The 17698-nt window shown below is 46.4% G+C and overlaps 1 protein-coding gene and 1 long non-coding RNA gene across 2 annotated transcripts; one reads left to right on the forward strand and one right to left on the reverse strand.

Annotated features, from left to right (window-relative positions):
• Positions 1-7675: 7675 nt before the first annotated feature.
• On the reverse strand, positions 7676-9621 carry LOC127310978 (uncharacterized). Its single transcript, XM_051341539.2, has one exon. The coding sequence runs from the start codon at positions 9502-9504 to the stop codon at positions 7933-7935; it is 1572 nt and encodes a 523-aa protein (XP_051197499.1). The 5' UTR covers positions 9505-9621; the 3' UTR covers positions 7676-7932.
• Positions 9622-12125: 2504 nt separating this feature from the next.
• On the forward strand, positions 12126-17085 carry LOC127302259 (uncharacterized). The gene is made up of 8 exons (XR_007852791.2): positions 12126-12370; positions 12574-12665; positions 13174-13304; positions 13408-14764; positions 15842-15920; positions 16167-16225; positions 16337-16697; positions 16835-17085. It is a non-coding gene; the product is annotated as an uncharacterized lncRNA (long non-coding RNA).
• The last annotated feature ends 613 nt before the right edge of the window (positions 17086-17698 follow it).

Consider the following 17698-nt stretch of genomic DNA (forward strand, 5'->3'; position numbering starts at 1 on the left):
CACTTGGTAGTATCTATCCTGTGGAACTACTCCCTTGTACCAACATTGCGCCTAGAACATTATAATGGTTGATGCAATAAGCAAGGCTACCTACTTATAAGGGGCATCATTCATCTTTTCTTCCTATATATACAGCCTATGCGCTTGAAAAATTATAATGGTTGATGATCTGAGTGGAAACTCATCCCATGTAGTGAAGAAAAAAAACATAGGTGTACATTATTATTCTTCCGCTTGCATCTTTAGCCACCAAAAGCTTAATAATATCTTTGAGCGACAGACAACCTTCTCCAATTGCTATTCTGGTATGGATGTGCCTTAGAGCATCTCCAGTCGCGTCCCCCAAAGCGTCCCCCAAAGGGATTTGGGGCGCGCCGGACAAAAAAAGCGTTCCAGCCGCGTCCCCCAAAGCCCATTTTTGTCCGGCGCGGCCCGATACGGTGTCCGGCGCCCCGAGCCCGTCCCCGTCCCACAGGGAACGCTCCGGGGACGCCGGACACAACGAAAAGCGAGGCCAACCGACGCGGGGCCGACCCATCAGCGGCACAGTTAATTTAAACCTAACCGTCGCCTACCTCGCGACGGAAGTTATTCGCGCGCAGCGGCATCTTTGCCTTAATGGCGACGGAGGGGCAGGCGAGACGTCTCGTCGGTGCTGCGCAACCTCCACGCGTCGCCGGCGTTCGCACGCCACAGCCCGTTCCCGCGCGATCTTCCCGCCTCTTCTCGTCTGTTCCCGCGCTTTCTTCCCGACGCCGGCGTCTATAAAAGGTCTCCCGGCTCATCAATGGTAGCCACCACACCCCGTCGGCAACAAACACAGCCCTCGTCGCTCCACAGCCGTCTCCTCCATCACCAGTGGCAATGGCGAACCGCCCCGGCGATGGCCACTTCCCTCCACCGCCGTCTCCTCCATTGACGAGCCGGCAGCGGCGTGCGGCACTCGAGGAGGCACTCGAGGAGGAGGCCCGCCAGCGGCGTGAGGCGCAGCAGGCGGCGGATCTAGCGGCGTTCTCCGCCCCTGCCTCCGCAGCTGAGGAGGCCGCGGCGGGAGCAGCGTGGCAGGAGCAGCAGTGCGACACCGTTGCGGCGTTCGACGCCTCGACGGGACAAGAGGCGCGACGGCGCCGGTACCGCTGACGAGCGCCGGCGCCAGCGCGATGAGCGGCAGGCGTTGTTCCGTGAACAGCGTGACTCGATCGAGCGCCGGCGGCGTGAGTCGATCGAGCTCCAGCAGCAGGCAACGGCGGAGGAGCGTCGACAGCGGGAGGCGGCGCTTACGGCGCTATGGGGGAGGCGGGCGGAGCAGTTGGCGGCGGCCGACGCGTTTGCGGCGGCGATGATGGAGGCGCCAACAGATGTGGAGGAGGAGGCGCCAATGGAGGAGGAGGAGGCCGAGGCGGAGGAGACCGAGGTGGAGGACGACGACGACGACGACGAGTTCGACTGGTCCGACGACGACGCCCCGCACCCGGACGAGACGGCCGATCAGCAACGCGCCCTCGTCGAGTCCTTCGAGTCGGAGAAGAAGCTCCAGGACGACGCCCGTGCCCTCGAAGAGGCGCATATTCGTCGCGCCATCGAGCTCTCCCTCCAGGCGGCGCAGCAGGGGACGGCGGAGGACGCGCGGCGGGAGCGGCACCGTCTGGCCACCGCCGAACGCAAGGAGAGGAGGCGCGCGCAGGAGGAGCTGCGGCGTAGGGGATGCGACGACGGGGCGGGGCCATCGAACGCGCCGCCGGGCGGTCAGTAGTCTAGGTTTAGATGAAATCTAGCCGTTTTCATTCAAACTTTGTAATATATAATCAAAGTTGAATGAAAACCTTTATTTTCGTGCACAAATATTCATTTGGGGGCGGCGTTTGGGGGACGCGGCTGGGGAGCGACGTCCCCCAAACGCGGCACGAACAAAACACGTCCCCCAAATGCTCGATCCGGCGCGGTTTGGGGGACGGTTTGGGGACGCGACTGGAGATGCTCTTAGGGATGAGCGGCACCAGGAAAAACAATTCACCAGCTCCTCAAATGAACTTTACTTAGAAAGCCCATCACAGCTGTGGCGGATTTAGAAGCATTGCAGCGCGGTTGTCTGCGACAACACATCACCTAGCATGAGCAGTCTCCTCCACATGATTTGATCCAAAGCTCGCTCTTGGTCCACCGTCGATGTGATTGACTTACAAGTCTTGATCCCCGGTGCCAGTCTAGACATGTAGTGGGTTAAGTTGTACAGTGGGGTGTAGGCTCGTCCCGAGCTTGTACAAAGTTGATCAAACACGTGTAACATCAATCCCTAACTTTGTGAAAGAAAGATTCTAGGGAGATCAATTCAATCAACCGTAAGGTTTTGTTTATTAAAGATTCGTATGAGTATACAAAATCAGGCCCCAAGAGTAAAGGTAAAAGATTTACTAGCAAAACTGACTTTGTTTCAACGGCATAGTCACTTCTTTCGAAACAGTCTGGTTTTGAAGCCTTCTTTTCGTTCAGAAAGTTCTATATTTTGGTGCATGTCACTCTGGAGTGCATGAAACTACCTACTGATGTAAATGGAATCAGTTGGGCTATGCAGATGTATCACTAGTTACCTGCCATTCTTTATATTTGCGCCATCTTCATTTATGATGAGCATATAACTTCTAATTTGTTTTGGAGAGAAAACTTGGTGAAAGAGGGGTGTTTGTATCCACGCCTTGAGCAAGCCAAAATGCCAACTCAGACGAACTTGTATTTTTAAGGAACCATTTGTTCGGTAAAATGTAATGAGAAATTAAGATTTTAAGGGTGTGTTTGGTTGAGCTGTAGATTCCTAAAAATCAGCTGTGAAAAATCTGCTGTGGAAAAGCTGCTGTGAACTGAGAACTGTGAGAAAGTTAAAAGTTGTTTGGTTGGAGCAACTGTGAACTGTGGATTTGATAGTAATATTTTAATGCTATGAGTCGCTTAGAGATTATTTATACACCAATATACATTAAAATGATCATTTTGGGAATGATTCTTTCATTTCTTCTACGGAGTAGAAGTATCTTTCTTTACAGAAGCATTTTGAGAATAGCGCGCTATAACAAAATAGCGTGGGTCTAAAAATACGCTATTAGCATGCTATAGCGTCCTATTAACGTGAATAGCGCGCTATAGCACCGAAATAGCGTAGCGTCGACTCTCCAGATATGCTATAGCGTGCTATTAGCGTTATAATAGCGCGCTATTTTTTTCCATGATTTTGACATACACCTTGCACGCAAACTTCAGACCACGTTCTATAGAAACCATTGCACGAACTAATTACACAATTATTCAATAATCAATGCTATATTGCACAGACCAATTTAGCGACCGTTTTGCACAGAATGATCGCAAAGAAGCAATGTTAGAAAATCAGATAAAATAAGAAAATGCTACTGTATATCAATATATTATACATGGCACGGGAGGGAAGAGGAAGGAGATGTGAAGGGGGGGAGAAGCGGGGAGAAAGACAACTCCAGGAGACGCAGTAGACGATCTATGGCCGGCCGACGTCGGGCCTTGTTCCTTCAGGCGGTGGCTCGACAGACCAAGCTATGGAGGCGGAGTTGGCTAGGGGCTGGCGCTTATTGTAGGGTCGACCTTCGGGCCAATACAGCAGGTGAAAAGGATCGATAGCCTCGTGGCGCTCGATTCCTGGCCGGCGCGCCGCCGAAGGCTGCCGGAATAGTCAAGCATCAGGAACCCTAGCTTGGGCTGTTTGCTTCCTGGTGTGAGTCACGGGGAAGAAGAGATGTACGGGAGGAGAAAAGAAAGAAAACGAACCGGTCAGTTTCACTTAGGAATGGCATCGGCGGGTAATTTCATTCTTGGACTGTACTAGCCAGCGGCGCCGCATATATTTGCTTCCGTGCGGCGCCAGCCTGTCACCCTTTTCACCCTCCCATGCAGCCGTGCGTGCTCGCGTAGCATTTTTTTTATTCCAATTTATGTCTGAGCAATGGTCCACCTCAAATGTGGCCCTACACAAAAGGTAAAGAATCATTTGATCCACATGAATTAATTAATAAAAAAATAACCTGCTGCACCATCACGTAGCTGCAGTACTTTGCCGCAGCATATAACGTAGTATGTACTACTTCTCTAGTATAATTTATACTACTAGTTGTAAGTTGAATGGTGCCTATGCACCAAATTAGCCATGAGTGCTCGCCGGGTTCATCGTGCCTAGCTATCGAAATCCTAGCGCTTAGCTACAAAATCCTTTGTGGTTAGCTGCCAAATTCTTTATTCTTAGCTGCACAATTTCAAGCACCTAGCTACCCTATTCATAGCACTTAGCTGCACAATTTGTGGTGTCTAGCTTCCAATCTACCACCTGGCTGCCAAATTCCCCGGCTTAGCTGCCAAATTCATTGAACTTAGCTGCACAATTTCAAGCACCTAGCTACCGCATTCCTAGCACTTAGTTGCACAATTTCAAGCACTTAGCTCCCAAATTCATGGTGCCTAGCTGCCCAATTTCTACCGCCTGGCTGCCAAATTCACAGGCTTAGCTATCAAATTCCCTAAACATTAGAAAATTGGAGACATATGCAACTGGGAAATGGCTCACGCGACAGTTCATATGCAAAAAACTCCATGAGTACCTCCATCAGTAATACTGAGATCAATAAATCGAGTTGTATAAGGAGAAGAAAAACTCAGGCAAACATCACGCCGACGGACTCGTGATATCGAGCGGCCGCTGCCTCCACGAGCTTCTGGCGGCGGCCTCCTCCTCGCACTTGCCGGCGGCGACTCAACTTCGTGCTCGGCAGCGAGCTCCCTACCTAGCCGACGAGCGCCTCCTCCTCACGGCTCACGCGCATGCCTCCACGCGCTCGACTGCGGCGGCCTCCCTACCGCACGCTCGGCGGTGGCCACTCCTGCTGGGCGTGCTCGCACAGAGACGGCGGCCAACCTTGCCGCGCGCGAGCTCATCGGTGGCGGCCACCTCTGCCGTGCGCTCGTCGTCAGCTACCACCCCTGATGCGCGTGCTCGCCCGGCGGCCAACCTTGCCGCGCTCGTCGGCCGCGGCCGCCCCTGCCGCGTGCTCGCCGGCGGCGGCTGTCCCTACTGGGCGTGCTCGCGCGGTGGTGGCCTCCCGCGGCGTGCTCGCGCGGCGGCTCTGTGCGGCGCTGGCCGCTGAATCCCGTGGTGGTCTCAGGAAGGAATAATTTTCTTGTGGTCCAAAACAATGCACGAGGGCATAAGAGCAAGTTTAATAGTAAAGCCAACTATTGGCTATAAGTCATGTGTCATGTCATCAGTAGCTAATATAGAGCCAACATGTATAATAGTGAGCTATAGAATTGTACTACTTTATCAGTGCATGGCCCACCATTCACTCTCACAAAGTGCCTAGGAGCACGTGCTAGAGCTAGCTCTTGCATTAGAGCCCACTTCTCTTCTCTCTCCTCATCTCTCTCCTCCAACTAGGCAACAATATATTATTTTAATCCTTATAGCCAGCTGACTAGGACTTAGACTGGTCATAGTGGAGAGTAACTTAGACTAGTAACATATGGCATGTTACTAGTCTAGGTTACTACCTTCATAGTGGGTAGTAACTTATATATAGTGTCATGCATTATATCATTAATTATGTTGTAGACTCATCTTCTCTTGAGATGTGTGATGTTATGGTAACATAGCTAGTTACCATCCCATTCTCTTTCTTCATTTATTAGCATGCCATGTCAGCAAAATGCATTGAGATGTGTGATGTTACTAGCTATGTTACTCCCACTATGAGCAGTCTTATTGTACTTGCTCTAAGTCACATCAGTTATTAAGGGGCGCGTGCGATTTTTTTTTCCGCCGCACGAGATAGCACGCAGTGCGGCGCTTCTTGTTAGCTTTTCCCTTCATTCTTTTGGCTCAACGCGAAGCTGTGGAAGCAGGGTCGACCCAGCTTTGCCTTTTGCACTACGAGAATCTGCTGCGTTTGTAGAATCTGGGTTGAGCTGGAATGCCTTTGGTTGAGATTTCAGCTTTCTTGCCGCGAATCTGGCTGTAGAATCCCAACCAAACACACCCTAAGACTGGTGTGTCTTCGAGCTAGTTGGTATCACCCTGTTCCACAATTTAAGCCATTTTAGCAAACTAAAATAGTATCTACCCAGTGAAACTACACCTTCACTACTACCACTCCCTTTTACCACCTGTGCTTGGAACATTAAAATGGTTGATGCCGTGAGTAAAGCCACCTATTTATATGAGACACCACTTTTTCCTTCCATATATACCATAGATTTGAGTGACAACACATCATAAAGCTTTTGATTCATATTTTCTGATCTTTCTGTTTGCATCTTTAGTCACCAAAGTTTAACATCTTTGAGTGACTAACAACCTTCTGAAATTGCTATTCTGGTAAGGCTATGACTTAGGCATGAGCAGCTTTGGGGAAAATAATCCATGAACTTCTGGAGCGAACAGTCAGGGTCACCTGTGCTCTATAATCTATGCATAGTCAGTCAGACAGTTAACATAGGTATCTTGAACTTTTATCCACACACCGCGCAAAAGCTCCCCCAACTTATGCAAGTAGACATGCAGAACCCTTCGGATTTAGTCATCTACCGGCTGTCTAGTCCAATAAAAAAGAAAGAATAGCATGATGCAAGAACTTCTTTTTACTACCAAACGGCAGCAGTAGCCTTGTTCTCAATCTTCTTCACATTTGGCTTTTTTTACCAAGATCCACTAACCACATTGCAATACGAACATATATGTTTCAAGAATCAAATGTTACATCTACTCTTGTTATTTTGAACGACCAAACAATGACAACAGAACAGAGTATCACTTATGACAATTGTTACACCCAGATATGAGATTTGGTTTCAAACAATGTCATAGCATCAAACAGAGAAATCCAAAACTTCGAACTTTAAACAACACCTCGCACATTCATAGCTAGTAGCAGTGAAGAAAACAAACTTAAATGGATTAAATAGAAGCAGTTCAGACCTATAATCTGCAGCGGGACAGAACAGCCATGAGCAATGCTCTAAGTAGACATGATTGATCATTCCACCATACCAGTGCTGAGGTAGTAGGAGATAGGCAGAGGCTCTAGTCACCTATGTTTAAGAATCTCTTATCACAGTCAGGTAGTATCTTGAACTCATCCGAGCACTAGATGGTGCTACATAAGTTTTCCAAACAAAAACAAAAATGAGAGCATAATGGAATTCAAGTTTATGTAGTTTCGGCTCAACAGGATCTGTAGTGCTGTAGCTGGACGAGGTTGCTGCAAGAGTCACCATTAACAGGTTGCACCAGAGTGTTGATAATAATAATAATATTGCACTATTACTGAGCTGAGGTAGTCGGAGACAGGCAAAGGCTCTAGTCACCTATGTTTAAGAATATCTTACACTAGTAACATGCATATTCAGGTAGTATCTCTGAACTCGTCCGAGAACTAGATGGTACTACATAAGTTCTCCCAACAAAAACAAAAATAAGAGCACAATGGAAGGTTTTATTTTACACCAATAGGCAACAGTAGACTTGTTCCGAATTTCTTCCCCAGCTTTGGCTTCTTTTCCCCCAAAATCCACTAACCACATCACAATACAAATATATGTTCCAAGAATCTAATGTTGCATCTACTCTATGAACTTTTGAACAGCCAAAGAATAACTGAACAGCATATCACAAACAGCATAGAATATGCCAGGAAATGTATTTAACTTATGACAGTTGTTCCACCCAGATAAGAGATATGGTTTCAAATACTGTCGATAGCAACAAACAGAGAAATCCAAAACTTAGAACTTTAAAGCAACAGCTTACATATTCATAGCTAGTAGCAGTGAAGAAAAACAAAACTTATATGGATTAAACAGATGCATTTCAGACCTATGATCTGCAGAAGCGCCATGAGCAATGCTATAAGTAGACATGGTTGCTCATTCCACCATACCAGCAGGTGCTGCACTGCCTTCCTCCTCTTCATCATCCTCGTCATCACCGAGGCTGAGGTCCTCAATCAACTCCTCAATTGGAATAGTAGGGACATCATCACCAATAGTTGATGCCATTTCTGACCTGTAGTCCTCATTCTTGTACAGATTAATCCCAAACCTTAGTTCTGGGTCACGCTCCAAGTCAAGCATAAACTTGACATACTCATCTTCCCTCCTCTCTTCCTCACCTTTGGCCTTGTTGCCCAGATCTTCCTCGACAGGCAGCCGCTTGAGCTTCCATCTGCGTGTGCGTGGCTTCTTCTCGTAGCTCTTCTTGACGAGAACCACTTCAGGCAAATTCTGGCGTAGCAAAGCCTTGTCCATATCATCATCATTCATGTTGGCTCCATAGAGATCATAGCCGAGGGCAAGGTCCCCAGGGTTGAGCCGGTGCCCAAGATGAGTCCGTACCGTGAATACCGTATCATTTTTCCCAAAATCAGACATCCGGGCAACCTGCGCATATGCCAGCTGGTACTTGGATCCATCGACAGTGATCTCCGGCGACTCTTGCTCAATATCAAGCACCATGTACTCCACGAGCTGCTTGCTAGTGAGAGCGGCCTTGAAGTTGTACACCCTGTACTTCTTCTCCTCAAGATGATGCACACGCAGGGTGAGTGGGTCGAGCAGGGCAATGGCGTTGGTGACCTTGATGCAGAGGACCAGCGGGCCAAGTCCACCGAGATCACGGGAGGCCTTGGGGCTGAGGGCAATCAGGTCCTCACGGCATATGGGGCAGATCTCGACCGAGAATGTGTACTTGTAGTTGTAGATGAAACTCTTGGTGTCGTGAGAGACGAGCTGCTTGGCGGTGTTGGTCTGGATGGGCGCGACGGTGCCGAGGAAGTCGACGAGGCGGGCAGCGTGGGAGCGCGAGCCGAAGAAGAAGTCGAGGCCGCCGGGGGCCGAGGCAACGCGGATGGCGAGCGCGGCCTGGCCGTGCTTGATGAGGAGCTGCTCGAGGTAGAGGAAGGTGCGGCGGTGTGGGACGTGCTGGCGGAGCTGGACGACGGCGACCCACTGGTCGGGGTTGGCCTGGGCGCGGGCGCACGAGTCGCAGAGGCGGTCGTGGACGACGAACTCGACGGGGTGGGTCTGCTCGAGGACGATGCCGTTGAGGACCTCGCGGCGGAGGCGGAGCTTGAGGCGGAGGCGCTTGGAGTGGGGCTCGGAGAAGACGAACTCGGCGCCGGAGAGCGAGACGCGGAGGCGGGCGAGCGGGTGCTTGAGGCGGCGGAGGAGGATCTGCATGAGCTCGGGGGACTCCGGGCCGGCCTTGACCCAGGAGCGCGGGGGCTGGAGGTAGGAGAAGCAGTCGGGGCAGTAGACGACGGCGGCGTTGCGCGGGACGCCCTCGGTGATGTCGACGCGCGCCCGGAGGCAGCGCGCGCACATGTTGGCCGGGTTGGGCTGCATGGAGACGCCGCACATGCAGCAGAGCACCGTGCCGGCGGTGTGCGTCGGGACGAACATGCCGCTGCCGGCGGCCGGCGGGGCAGAGCCCGGCATCATCTTGCGCAGGGCGGGTTGAATCGAATCGAAGGAGATGGGCGGCGCGATGGGGGATGGAGAATTTTGGTTAGGGTTTTGTAGGCTTTGTAGCTGCAGATTTGTGGGGAGGGGAAAGGAAGAGAGGCGGCGGCGCTATGGTCGCCGTGACGAAGGCGATTACGTTGTCCAACGCCGCGTGGGCTTTTGGACCAAACACGCTGCGTCCGTATATGGGCCTAATGGTTTCTTGGTTCTGAGACTATAGGAGTGCCCACTAAATAATCCACCAAAAAGGATAAAAGCTAGAGCCTGATGTAGCGCAAAAAAAAAAAAACTTACGTTACCCTCCTATACCAAAAAAAAAGATGAAACTGCATCTACTAAAATAAAGATGAGACTGTATAAAATCGAGACTATAAAATTTTGGTTTGTACTATCACCAACTTATTCATAGAAGCATTTGCAAAGAAAACTTATTCATTGTACTATTACTTGCCTTAGCACACCACACCACTGTACTTCGAAAGTAAAAAAAGGAATGACACCCTACATAATTATGACACAATATGAACTCTCAAAAAAAAAATTATGACACAATATGCCCTCTTCCTCTCTACATATACGGGAGATCTGAGTCGTGCCACGAGTCACACAACACAACCCATGTAGTCAAGCAAAACCCCCACACATTATCTCTTTCTAAGTTTGATACAGGAAAAACATGTTGGATTTTCAATCGTGGCGTGACCACGTCTTAGGAATGAGCGGCATCGGGAGAAACATCTCAACATTATAGCAATCCTAGACTGCATGGCTCTTTGAAACATCGATCATAATCAGTTTGATAACATAGTGGGATCTTCCACCATAAGTTAGACAAAAAAATGGTTCTTGATACCAAGCTAAGCATGTCCTATACTACTTGCTTCCTTCTTGCAACTTTATAGAGAATTATTGTTCCATTAACATGGAAAACAGCTGACGATTACAAGGTGGCAGAAGTAATTGTCTTGGACTTTTCGACCAGTTGTTGATGCTCTATATAGGCCTAGTGGATTTCAGGACACAGAGAACCCCACTTTATCGCCACTATGGTACCAAAGCCTATTTGGATGTGGGGGGAAATCCCCTTTATTGCATTTATCGTTTGTTGCCATCCTTACTCTCCCAAGCTTCCCATCGATCTTTAAACAATTTATTTGTTGCAATTGCTATATCATGGCATAACCATGTCACGGGGATCGGTGGACCTGTAAAATAAGTTGAACTAGCACAACAAAAAGGCGTCACATTGAACTATTCCTGAATACAAGGAGCTTATGAGCCCCATGGGGAAGCAGCCATGGCCGGGGAGGGCTCTACTTTTGTCCTGATAAGAAAAAATCAGTGAGGTTGGAGACCGAGAGGGGCAACGAATGATCAGCAGACTTGCTAGAGAACACACTACATATATTGTTTATCTTTTATACATAAGTATTTGTCACGAGGGATGAAAAACCAACAAGCTATTAGGTCTTAGATCAGATCATGCATCATAACAAACAATCATACCATGCATGCACTCTGAACATTTCTTCATCTATCACAGAAAGAGTCAAAATAACTACTATATTAAAGGGTAACAAACTTCTTTTTTCTCAGAATTTTGAGATTCGTCCCGTTATTTTCTTGTGTGCACTTCAGTTATCCTCTTGCATTTTTTGTTTTACTGTTCTTTGTTCTGTGCTAGGCTTTTGTTCTGGGTGGATGTAGCATTAATGTACCGCCGCTTTGACCACCGTTCACCGTTCTGGCCATCTAGGAAAATCTTCCTTCACCGCACGGGACACAACACGGCCCGCCCCACCTTCTGTCCCTGCATCGCCGCTCAGCGCCGCTCGCCGACGCAGCGGACCGGGTGGTTTTCCGCACCGTCCAAAAGCGAAAGAAGCGGCGGAGGGGATAGATATTGCGGCGTCCAGCAACAGGGAGGGAGGCAGCGATGTCCATCGGTGGAGCGGAGGCTGCCGTGTCCACAAGCCTGAAGGAAGGCAGCGGCGCCTTCTCCATCTCAGGTCGCCTCGCCCCTAGCCGCTCCCCGTCCCCTCTCTCTCAGAGACATCTATTTTCTCGCAATCTCACCCTCTCCTTCCACTTTGACGCAATGCGCGGCCGGCAACGGGAGGGCGATGTCGACCTCCGCCGCGAGCCCTCCAACCTACGTATGCCGCAACGTCCCTCCAGGCGAGGAGGCCTGACGCCTGATGTGCAGAACACATAGCGCCGCGGAGCCACCCCCGTCCTGCGCCCAGGGCTTGCAGCAGACGGTTGTAGTCGTCGAGGGTGTGCGCCGGAGAGGAGGCGGGCCTAGCCGGAGAGGGGTTGGGCGGTGGTCAGAGGCTGTTGCCCGAGCCGCCTGTCGACTCTGACCTGTCTGATCTCATCTTCATGACCGTCGTAGATACGGTAGCAGTAGCCGACCACGGCCAGGACGAGAGCAGGTCAGTGTCGAGGTCGATTTGTCTTCTCCTCCCCTGATTCTCTTCTACTTCGTAGATGTGTGTGCACATTTTGCTCCATTTAGCCTCTTCATGGTGAGGCAGCATGACAAGATATCGAATTAATCGGAGTCTTAATGGTGAGTCCAGGAGAGGAAACGAATGATATCAGCGTGGTTGCCGCTGCTGGATCAATCTGTAGCCGTGCTTGCCCCATGTGTACGAAATCACTTTGCCCCTTATTTGTTTGCTGCCTATAATTTCCCTTTTGATCTAATATTTCTTCCCCGTTCCTTGCTGTACCGTATGGGTGCCCCTCCGTTCTCTCGCCTTAGGCTTTACATGGGACCAACTATGAAGGACAGCCTAGAATCTGCAACGTCGTTGGTGCTCTGAGTTTTGAGCTTCAGGTTGGCTTTAGCTCCTCTGATACATCTAGGCGTTGGTGCCTTTTTTCTTGCTTCAGGTTTACTATAAATAGATGTTTATTACCTACCATTGTCCTTAATTTAGTGGTTTCTTAGGGAGGTTGATATTATCCCCAAGAATAGAGAATTTGTAGTTCTTTTCTTTATCATACTTAACATCAGAAAAATACCATTCTTGATTTCAGGTAGCCTTTTATTTTAGCGATAATAGTTAGCTCAGCAAGCAGAGATGTCTTCAGTTGATGATTTCATCATATTTTTCCAAAGCTGATCTAAGGTGATCATTTTATAATTTAACTTCCACAGATTTATCGATTTATATGTGCTTTTTTATATTTTGTTGGAAGGTACATGAGTCTTATTTTCCAGTTCAGTTATCTCATTTTGGCAAATCATTAGCTGAAATAGTCAGCTCATATACTTTATTTACATATCATTCAACGAAGTTAGTTCATCCATTGTCTGAATCTTTTCTTGCTAAATACAATACTAGAAACTTGAGTTTATAATGGATTTGTGCTTCCATGCAGTGCAAAATACTAGATATGCTACATCTTAAGAAGAAACAGATATTTGCTATAATAAACTGTCAACTATGCCCCCTCATTGCTTTACTACTAATTGAATGTTTTTTTTCTTAATCATGATTGTAGAAGATAGCTATACACGATATCTTCCTAGACCTTCCATGTGTCAAAAATGACACATGCAGTTGTTGCTGCTATGTAGGCCTCGGCGAATATCACATATAGATCTTGTGGATGATACGGTCATTTTGTTTGCAGGAGAAGCTGCCTGGTAGTTACAGTGACGGCCGCAAGCACGGCTGTGTGGAGGTTGGATTGCAGGATGATTGGCCCAACGAAGATGGTACAACATATGACACCAATGCACGGGAGCCTACATCTCTTGGCAGGTACCAGTTTTGCGGTTCTCCTTTCCCACAACATTTTTTTGCCGCACACTTCTTTTATGCACTGCATTGATTCCGGACCAGTCTTTTCTATCCCACCCTACAGCACCATGGCTCCGATTTGTGTGGGAAGCTCCCTCCCCGATGGCCAGCTCGGGCGGTTCGGTGAGATTGACCCTCACAATCTCCTCCTTCCCCAATACTTTTGTAATGCTTTAAAGTTTCCACTGCTAAAAAGATCATGGGAAGCGTAGTTGGCTCTTCATGATTGCCACTAAAGACCCAAGTTTAGTTTGCGATTTTGGTGCGTATTTGTTGTTATGCCTATAAGAACCAAATCAGTGTATTTTAAGATTTATCATTTGGTCTGTAGGCTAAGGTAATGTATTCAACCCGATTAACTCACCTGCGTAGGATACAGTGCATTTGGTCTTTCTTCTTCCTAGCTTTGATATCTTAGGGCCGTCGGGTGAGATCTGACAATCTTCATTTTTTATGTACAGTTAGATGTTTGAGCGCATTATATTGTCAAGCATGCATGCAATGGAGGTCAAGGAATGTCTTTCTCTGGCTAATGAAAAATTATGCAAAGGTATTATCTTAAACAATGTTTCTTTCGAAGACACTAAGAATATCGATTGTTTATGTGGGAGCCTGATTTGTCCATATCTTTGTTGTCTCCATACCTTACAAACCATGATATCGTTACAGTTCTATTGAAAAAAAATCAATATTCTTAGTGTTTTCAAGAATAAATCAGTAAGGTCATGAGATAGACCTTCACATAGACATATTTATGCACTATAAATCAGCAATGTTATGAATGTTGTGCCCTAATAGGCAACAGTTCAAACACAAGACATGGTTATTTCATTTTCAGATTTTTAAACTGCTCAGATGCTACGCTGACGTGCTTCATCTGAAACTGATGGGGCGGCAAATATTCCTCTTTTCCATGTCAAGAGTTGTGGTGTTCATGTACATTCAAATGTGATGTAATAGTGGCCAGTTCAGACAGCTGTTACAAAAAAAATGATGCCGCTGAAAAACAGTCTATTGTTGTTCTTTGGACATGTTTGTCATATATAGTCATACCCCTCTCTTGAAATACCGGTATCTTGTTAGTTAGTCATATCATGAGAATGTTTACCATCTTCCTCTGTTCATTTTCCAAATGAGAGGTCCCATGTCCTATTTAAGAAGATGGTTGTTTGTTGTGTGAACGAACATTAGTATTATGTGAGCATGCCCCAAAGGCTCCCTCTGCTTTATTTTGCCACTAGATGGTGAAGTCGTTGCTTTGTTGTCTTTGTCCGTCTGCTGTTAGCATATATGTTTTTATTTTTCAGTATTTTTTTTTGTCTTAAGACAGGTTAAGGCCTGATCCAACAATCATGATGATGTAGACGACTAGATGTATAAAATTTAGATGTGCAAAAGACTACACCATCGATATCAGACTGGTATCTGATCTAATCTTCCTCTATATATTATCTGCTATATATGTGGTTAGCATCATCTAATACATGTGGCCGATGTGAGTTCGGTAAAATGTGCACATGAAGATGCTTTCGAGTCTGCCATTATGAAACTTTTGTTGTGTAATGTTTTGTAATCAGCATTTATCTCTTTAACATACCTCCAAAAGAAATTATCATCCATGATTGCACCTGCTGTCTAAAACGTAAAGATGCTATTTCTTTTGTATTTCGTTGAGTGTTTTCTTATGCGCAAGGTGCTATAGTTCAGTCGCATCATGATTGCCATCATTTGTGTTTCCAGCATTTTCTGTAAATATTTGCAGGAAATCATGCCTTTCCTTTTATAGGGTACACATTTTTTATCGCCAAGATGATTGGGTTCTGTAGCACTAAGGTTAGTAGGGCCTTAATGGTCTTTCTTAGAAAAGATAAGAGGATGAGAAGCAACTTATTGTATTTGTTGCCAAGGGGACACATCATCATGCAATATTCAGATGTCTTATTTCAGATCAATGTTTGATTCAAATAAGAAGTATAATTAGTGATCTCTTTAAGTTTCTATTGCAGAGATATTTGCAATACAACTAAGTTCTCTCAGTGCTTTTCCTTTTTCCCTTGAAATCAAATTTATCTACCCAAGTCATGTACTAGGGTTTAAGGACTCTGAAGGTGACATCCAAGATGCTTTTTATGTTCCCAAATTACATGAAATGCTTCTTTCTTTATAAGCTGAGGGTTGCCAAATCTTACTGCAGTTAAATTATAATTTTTATTGTGCACTCTGACTGTTACTTGCCGTCGTTTTCAAGTTTTTTCGAAGCAATGCAGAGCCATTATTAACTTTTGTTCTAATATTTTCTAGATTAATGTTTCTATTCTAATCATTCGGTGATATAATCTCACGAGCATTCTATTGATACATTTTTGATTTGGAAATACATGAAATTAATCTTTCAATAGTCGCTTATTCAACAACATTTTTACTGTACGCGTTCATTGGGATTATAACACATGCATCTTCTCAAGTTTTTTTTTTCTTCCTATGAATTTCTTATCCAGGATCACCCGAGTCCAACACTATATTATGTTGTAGCTGAATTTGGGCTTTCCATCGTGCTAACTTCTTTTGAGAGTCGAGGTTAGTTGATGCCGGTAACCATACAACTTTCTCTTCCAAACACAGGCAGTACAAATTACTTTATTTTAATAAAGGCAACATCTTCTCCTAAAAAAGAAACATATATTAGTTTACCTTGAAGTTTTTGTTTATTGGACAATTTGTATTATGAACACTGGAATATAGCTTCACAAGAAGGGTTTTCGGCCATGACATGTGTCCATGATGTTCACAAAATTTTGCTGCTGGTTTCCATTTTTTTCTTAGATTTGTTGGACCAGTGAATGCAAGACTTTGAAGCAGACAACTATAGATTCTGACGCGTGGTAGGTTCTTCATTTACCCTGAGTCTCTCTGTTGGGTTGGATGAATTCTACGAGAACCTATGATCTTTTGGACTACACGAGGTATCTGAGTTGATTCTTTTTTTGAAGAAGGTCTCCTCCCAGCGACAACCTAGCTCCCACAGATCCGAGGTGGCGCCCTCGGTGCTACTCCAGGTACGGCTTCATGAGGTATCGCCCCGTAGACCCAACCCAGACGACAACTGTGGTTCACGGAGGAGCTCGATCAGAGGGAGACCAGGGCAGCGGAGAGCTTGGATGGGGAATAGTTTGGGGTAGGCGGTAGCTCAGCGCTCAACGCAGGAGGTGGGTGGAGGTACGGCTCCACTAGATAGAACGTGAACAAATCATCGAGGTGGAGCTCGATGGGGATTGGGGAGGATATGGACGGACAGACGGAGGTCATAAAGAAAGATTGAGAGCACCGCTTTGACCACTCGAGATCTCAACAAGGGTAATATTGCTTTGCTGTTATAATACCGCCATGAGATGATTTTTTTGCTGATAATGGAGATGTTAATTTTCCTGAAAGGTCACTGAATAGTTTTCAAGATTCTTTAATTCCATTCTGATGTCATTAAGCTGTGTCAGGTAGGTGATTGAACTGGACATGAAGTGAACTTAGGAGTGTTCAGGAAGGCCGACAATTAGTGGTGTTCGCTTCTAGGTCATTTGTGTGGAAATAAAATGCTGTGATATCAGTAGATGACTGACTGTTCTTTAGTCTGTAAATCAACTTGCACTTCTTCGAACATAGTCAGGGGCGTACCCACGTTATACTAGCAGGTGCCTGGTGAAATCCCTTTTCTTTGCTATATTTTATACATTTGTAGTATATGACATTCTTGGCTCTAACACCGGCTTGATTTTGCTCTGGGTCCGTCCCTGAACATTGTAATAGAGATTGATCTAGGCTGAATTGTTCTAGCTGCTGATTTGTATGAATTGCTATCTTAATACGAGAACTGCGAAACAATATTGTAATGGCAGCTTAAGCCAAAGGTATGTCACACTTCTGGAAAGAAAAATCAACAAGCAACATACTCTGGCTTGGAATCGCTATACTAAATGTAAATTGTACTTCCAGCTCCTCTTCGTGGATTTCTGTCATTCAATGACAGCTTAGATCAATAAGTTTCTTAATCAGAGAAGGCAAATTCTCAGTATCATGATCTATGACTGGGATTGAAATTAGCAAGTTTTGTCTGCTTTGCTGTGGTCGTTTTTCTCTATTGCCAGTTCACAGACCAAGGTGAAAACAATAATGAAAAAAATAATTGTACCATCCTGAGTTTAGGATTAGTCTAAACATGTATTATAATTTTAGTGTATCCATATTTTTGCACCAAATCTTTCAACAATCAGCCACTACACTGGTGCGGCGTGCCGCCGCGCTGATTTTTGCTAGTTAAGGTAAAGGAGTTACCAAACTACATCTAATCATTGCATTAGCTA

The sequence above is a fragment of the Lolium perenne genome, chromosome 1 (genome assembly GCF_019359855.2).
Source record: "Lolium perenne isolate Kyuss_39 chromosome 1, Kyuss_2.0, whole genome shotgun sequence".
NCBI lineage: Eukaryota > Viridiplantae > Streptophyta > Magnoliopsida > Poales > Poaceae > Lolium > Lolium perenne.

Bases quoted from the DNA above. Each gene is read 5' to 3' on its own strand.
- LOC127310978 (XM_051341539.2), bottom strand. From the start codon at position 9,504: ATGATGCCGGGCTCTGCCCCGCCGGCCGCCGGCAGCGGCATGTTCGTC.